This window comes from Corapipo altera, unplaced genomic scaffold, assembly GCF_003945725.1.
Source record: "Corapipo altera isolate COAL_440 unplaced genomic scaffold, ASM394572v1 106, whole genome shotgun sequence".
NCBI lineage: Eukaryota > Metazoa > Chordata > Aves > Passeriformes > Pipridae > Corapipo > Corapipo altera.
Genome location: NW_020885019.1, coordinates 408 through 6,662, shown reverse-complemented (window position 1 = coordinate 6,662; position 6,255 = coordinate 408). Strand labels below are relative to the sequence as shown.

The window sequence follows — 6,255 nt, the reverse complement described above, 5'->3', positions numbered from 1 at the left end:
CCTGGGATGCAGGGATGTGTACCCAGGAAGCTGGGATGCAGGGATGATGTGTGCCTGGGATGCAGGGATGATGTCCTCATCCTCGGCCCAGAGGGGGATTTTTTTGGCTGCGCCACAGGGACCACCTTGGGCAGTGCCCCAGGGGTGCTGGTGCCATACCCTGGCCTGGGGCACCTGAGTCCCCTCGCCAAGGGGTCCAGGGGGAGGATGGGACTTCACAGCACAGAGTCAACACCCCCCACCCAAGGGCGTCATCCCCCCTTCCCTGTGCCCTCTCATCAGAACCAGGGGTTATCACATGCCCTGTAGCGTCCACTCCATCATCCTTCCTCGGGCTCTCCAGCCGCCTTGGTAATGGTTGAGACCTGGATTTGACCATAATGGAGCTAAATTGATTTCATCTGGATAATTAGGCAGCACAGGCAGGGCCCTGGCAGCTCCTTTGTTACCCCCCATGACCCGAGATAAGCAGGAGGAAAGTGGGGTTGTGGGGGAAACTGAGGCACGGCACAAGGTGGGAGCAGGTGGGGAGGGATCTGTGGCAAGTACCAGGGGGCTTGGGGCCAACAGGGCATGTGGCTGTGCAGGGTGGCCGGGGCTGGATGTGGCACAACAAGAACTGGAGGAAATCAGAGCCAACCCCAGCACCCCACAGCTCCCAGCCTGTAATCCATCCCGAAACCCTGCAGTGGGGCCGGATCCAGCCCCCAGCCCAGGGCTCAGGTCCCTCTGTCAGGCCCTGGATCTTTGTCAAGGGTCCAGCCCCGGGACGTGGGGAGCTGGCACAGGCAGGGTCTGGTCCTGCTGGAGCTCAGCTGGGCTGGCAGAGCCCCCCATCTGCTTCTTTGGGGTCTCTAATTGCTGCCCACGTTGATTTATGGCCTTTTTCCCTCTTATCTAATTTGAGGAAGGAACTAGATTACAACCTTGAGCTTTTCCAGCTCCGTGTTGGAGATTGCCACAGACCAACGCCCCAAAAGGGACCGTGTGCGGTGGTGACATCCTCCCCCTCCCAAAACAGGGAGGGCTCCCCTGCAGCTGTGCCTCAGTTTCCCTCCTGGGGTGGCGATGCCTTGGTTTCCCCCGTGGGGGTGGCTGTGCCTCAGTTTCCCCCTTAGGGTGGTCAGGGAAGAGTTAAGGCTCCCCTCGCGATCGATCGGATCCTCCCCTCTCTCCCTCCTGCAGCAGTTTCTCCATTTCACTGCTCCGGGGGGAGCGGTAATGGACTCTGGCAATGAGGTAATTAACGGCTCCGCTCCCTGGCGGAGCTGCCGCCCCAGCGGCACCGCTGCCTGGCCCCGCTAACCCGGGTTCCTCAGACCTGGGGGGTCTCGGCCCCGATTCTGCCTCTTGCAGCCCGGCTGGGTGGTCCCCGGCCTCATCCTGCCCAGAGGGTCCCATCCCGGCTGAGCCACCCTCCTGCTCCCGATGCCGCGGGCTCCGACCGTGGCAGGGCTGGATCTGCTCTTTGGGGGAGGTCCCACCCCCCCGAAGCTACTAAAGCGACCCCAGGTCCCCTCTAAAGGGACCAGACGTGTTTTGGGGTTCCTCCCCCCCGGATGGGGTGGATGGATGGGAGGACATCGGAGTTGTGGATGCAGCTGTGTCCTGGCCCTGCAAGGGATGGACCCCGCACAGCCCCCAACCACACCGAAGTGCACTTGGGGGTCTCCGTCCTCTCCGGCTCCGGGGGCTCTCGGGGGGGCTGCAAAGGCATCTCGGCACTGAAGTGGCACTGAAGTGTCCCCGAGCAATACTTCCACACCGCCCTGGGGACACCTTAAAAAGCACTGGCGCGGGGCGGGGGGGGGGGGGTCAGTTCCACGCCAGGTCCCCAGCTCCGGATGCCCCCAGCCCGGGACCCCTCGGTGCCCAACCCTGCTCCAGGAAGCGCCGTTTTGGGGTGGCCACAGCGGAGCCTCAGCTGCGGGGGCTCGATCCTAATGGAGAGCCGGGGGTGGGCAAGGCAGGGGGGGCGGTAAGGGAGGGGGGTGGGCAGCTGAGCCGCCCTGGGACGTGAAAATCGTTGTGAGTGATTAGAGCTGTTCCTGTAACGAGCAGAGCAATTAACGGCGCCTCGGGAGCAGCGCGGGCCGCTAATGGGGGCGGGGGGCGGGGGGCGGCTGGGCAGGGGGACACGTGGGGCTGAGCTGCCCGGCCAGGGGTCCCGGGATGGGGGCGACACGTGGATGGGGGTCCCGGGATGCAGGTATATGGTCAGGAGCCCGGGATATAATTGTGATATATAGTCAGGATCCAGGGATGCAGAGGTGACGGATGGCTGAGGATCCCGGGATGTAGGGGAAACACGTGGCCAGGATCCTGCAATGTAAGGCTGGGGTGTCTGACATGCAGGGGTCACGTGTGCCCGGGATCCTGGGATGTGGGGATCATGTGTGCCCAGGATGCCGGGACAGTGTGTGCCCGGAATGTGGGGACAGTGTGTACCTGAGATTTCAGGATGCAAGTACGGTGTGTGCCCAGGATACAGGAATGATGTGTCCCTGGAATGCAGGGGTGATTTACCTGAGATGCAGGAATGACGTGCCTGGAACGTTGTGCAGGAACGACATGTGCCTGGGATGCAGGAAGGATGTCTTTCTGGAATCCAAGGAAGCAGGGATGATATGTACCCAGGATGCAGGGATGCTGTGCCCGGGATGTTAGGATGCAGGGACAATGTGTCTCTGTGATGCAGGGATGATGTGCCAAGGATGTTGAGATAAAGGGATGATATGCCCAGGATGCTGGGATGCAGGCATGACTGTGTCCCTGGGATGCAGGGATAATGTACCCAGGATGCTGGGATGCAAGGGATGATGTATCCCTGGGATGCAGGGATGCTGTGCCCAAGATGTTGGGATGCAGGGATGCTGTGCCCAAGATGTTGGGATGCAGGGATGCTGTGCCCAGGACATTGGGCACCAGCCTGGGCTCTGCTTCCCAACCATCAGCCTGTGCCTTGAAGCTGAAGGACACCCCGGTCCCCCCGGCCCCTCCCCTTGGCTGGGGGGTCCCTTCACCTGCCCCAGCCCTGTGGGACACCCCAGGTCAGGACCTGCACCCACGGGTGCCACAGAGCCCTCGGGACAGGGACACCCTGCAGCTGAGGGGTCGCGCCGGGACGTCCCCATGGACTCTGTCCCCACCCAGTGCTGTGTGTGAGCAGCCCCGGGGATGCTGCTGTGCCAAAACCCTGCTGGTTCCTGGACAGACAAGAGAAAAAAAAAAAAGAAAAGAAAAAAATAATTAGGGTTTTTTATTTTTTTCCCTTTTCCGTAGTAGTCTCCACGTCCAAACTTCCTGAGAGCAGCTCCGGGCCCTCCCTCCGCTTCCGACGGCCGTGCTGCGCCATCCCGGCCGGCCGAGCCCACCGGCCAGGCCAGCCCCGCGTGGGGCCACTGCACCCCCACCCCGCGTCCCCGCGGCCCCCGGCCAGGTGAGTGCCGCCGTGCCCAGCCTGGGGCACCCTGGGGGCCGGGGGTGGGGCTGGGGGGGGTTGCGCCGTGCCCTGAGGTGCTGCCGGAGCGGGAACAGCCCCCAGCACCGGGGGGGGGGCTTGGGAATGGTGCAGGTTCCAAGGTGAGGGGATGCAGGGGGGGGACGGCGGTGAGGGGATGGCGGCAGACAGGGAGTGGGACAGTGCTGCGACACCCTCTGGTGACCCCAGTGCTGCCCCTGCCCCTGTCCCTGCCCATGTCCCTGACTCACCCCCTGCCCCCCTCACCCTCACCCAGCCCCATCCCTGCGGGTCCGCGGTCCCGGAGGAAACGCGTCACCCCCCGGGCTGTGGTGGAGGAAGAGATAACGGCTGGGGGGAGCCCAGTGCAGTGTCCCCTGCGGGGACAGGGCAGGGCTGGTCCCTGGTCCCCTGCCCTCACCCCACATGCCCCCTCCACCCCCATCACCAGCGGCTGATGCTCCTCATCCCACCCGGGAGGTGCCCAGGGACAGCCGTGGGGAGGGAAGTGTCAGGTCTTGAGGGGGGGTCTCTCGCCACTCTTTCCCGCGGCTCTTTCCCGCGGCTGGGCTCCCCAGTGAGGAGCAGATGGGGCCCGCCAGCATGTTTTGATGATTCCTCACTTTTCCTGCCAGTATCTCCCAGTGGTTCCTGTTGTTCCCGGCAGTTCTGGGACCCCCCACCCCCCATTGCTGGAGCAGAGGATGAGGCTGGCAGTGGGGCCACTGGGAGGGCTTGGGGTTCCCATGGCTCTCCCCCCCTGCCAGGGTCCAGGGGAGAGAATTTTGGCAGCGGATGAGCAATTAATTCCTCACTGCCGGGAGCCGAAGGGAAATGGGGGAAACTTTCCCACTAAACCGTTTTTCCACCCAAAACCGGATGCTCTGGCCCCAAAACGCAGCGTGGGCTCCGGTGAGGGGGAGGATGAACTCAGGGGGCTGCCGGGGCAGCACCTTTGGGGTGTCCTACGGCCGGAGCAGTAAGGAAACCACCGTGAATCCAGCTGTGAGGACCAGGAAACCTCTGTTTCCTCCCTGGCACTCGGCAGCCCCAGCCCCGTAACACGCGTCCCGGTAAACAGCACCCCCAGCACGGGGGGCTCAGGGGCTCGCTTGCCCTCCCAGCCGGGCCCCCCGGGCTGGCAGCGATCCCGGAGCCGCCCCGGCAAAGCCAGACCCTCTCTGGGTTGAGCAAGAAGCCGTTGGATCCAGGAAGCACAACTGGGAATAAACACAGAACGGGTTGAAGTGGGGCCGTGTGGCGCCGCGCCAGGGGCTGGAGCCGCCGTGCCAAACCCCGCCCCGGCACCCCGGGCTCCCACCTCTGGCAGCATCCCGGGATGGGGTCCTGCAGGGGAGGTTGGGGTGATGCCAGGATGCGCCCCGGGGTGCCTGGGGATGCTGGGATGAGGCTGCGTGGGGCCACCCAGGCTGCCGAGCGGCCGCGCCTCAGGTTCCCCCTGGCACGGGGGGAGCAGCGGGGCCGGGGCCGTTTCTCGGGGTGGAGGAATGCGAAGCCAGCCCCGCGGGGAGGTCGGATCTCGGATCCAGAGCCGGGGCCGGGGGCGGTGGGTGTGGAGCGGGAATGTGTGGAGGCAGAGGGTGCAGCCGTGCTCTCTCTCCGGGCAGGATGCTGCTGCGGGCCGCGGTGCTGGCGGTGCACGCCGCCCTCCTGGCTGCCCTCCGCCCCAGCGACCCCAACGTGTGCAGCTACTGGGAGAGGTAGGGCTGGGGGCACCGGGAGGGGGCATGGTGACAGCGGTGGGGCCTCGCAGGACCTGCTCTTCACCTCACACCTTCCCCCCCCCCCCCGCAGCTTCACGGCGGCGGTGAAGGAATCCTACACCAAGCCCCACGTCGTGTCCTCCAGCGAGCCCTGTCCCGGCGGGCTGGGCTCCCCCCTGCCCTGCCCGCAGCAGAGGTGGGAGCAGCCCCGGCTCCCCAGACCCCCTTGGGGACCACCCCTTGGTGTCCCCGAGGGCGTGAGGGCTGGAGGGGGGCTGTCCCCCAGGCTATGGGGGCTGGAGGAGGGCTGTCCCATGAGAGGATGTCCCCAAGGACATTGGAGGGGGGCCTGTCCCGCTGTGGGTTGTCCCCAAGGACATTGAGAGGGCTGGAGGGGGGCAGTCCCATGAGGGGGTGTCCCCAAGGACATGATGGGGGCTGGAGGGGGGCTGTCCCACTGCAGAATGTCCCCAAGGATGGGGGGGGGGGGGGATTCAAGGGCGGTCTGTCCCTGTGCAGATTGTCCCCAAGGCCATGGGGGACCAGAGGGGGGATGTCCCACTGCAGTGTGTTCCCAGAGCCACAGGGGGCTGGAGGGGGCCTGTCCCCGTGATCATGGGTGGGCTGGAAGGGGGCTGTCCCAGCACAGAGTGTCCCTGAGGCCGTGGGGGGGATGGATGGGGGTGTCCTAGTGCAGGGTGTTCCCAATGACACTGGAGTGGCTGTCACCCTGCAGGGTGTCCCCAAGGGCATGGGGAAGAGTTCGAGGGGGTCTGTCCCAGTGCAGGGTGTCCCCAAGGCCATGGGGAGGTGAAGGGGGGTCTGTCCCAGTGCAGGGTGTACCAGGGACCATGGGGGGCTGTAGGGGGTCTGTCCCAGTGCAGGGTGTCCCGGAGGCCATGGGGGGGTGAAGGGGGGTCTGTCCCAATGCAAGTTGTACCCAAGGCCATGGGGGACTGGAAGGGGCCTGTCCCTATGGCCCTGAGGGGTTGAAGGGGAGTCTGTCCCAGTGCAGGGTGTCCCTATGGCCATGGGAGGCTGTAGGGGGTCTGTCCCAGTGCAGGGTGTCCC

The 6,255-nt window shown here is 65.1% G+C and overlaps 1 protein-coding gene across 1 annotated transcript in view; it reads left to right on the top strand.

Moving 5' to 3' along the window:
* Positions 1–454: 454 nt before the first annotated feature.
* LOC113959017 (platelet endothelial aggregation receptor 1-like) overlaps positions 455–6,255 on the top strand; it is a gene marked incomplete at its 3' end in the record, with an annotated part of 6,198 nt that continues 397 nt past the window's right edge. Inside the window, exons 1-4 of the mRNA XM_027667706.1 lie at positions 455–524; positions 3,283–3,439; positions 5,089–5,181; positions 5,276–5,380. Coding sequence (XP_027523507.1) covers positions 455–524; positions 3,283–3,439; positions 5,089–5,181; positions 5,276–5,380 — 425 coding nt within the window. The remainder of the gene's footprint in view (positions 525–3,282; positions 3,440–5,088; positions 5,182–5,275; positions 5,381–6,255) is intronic.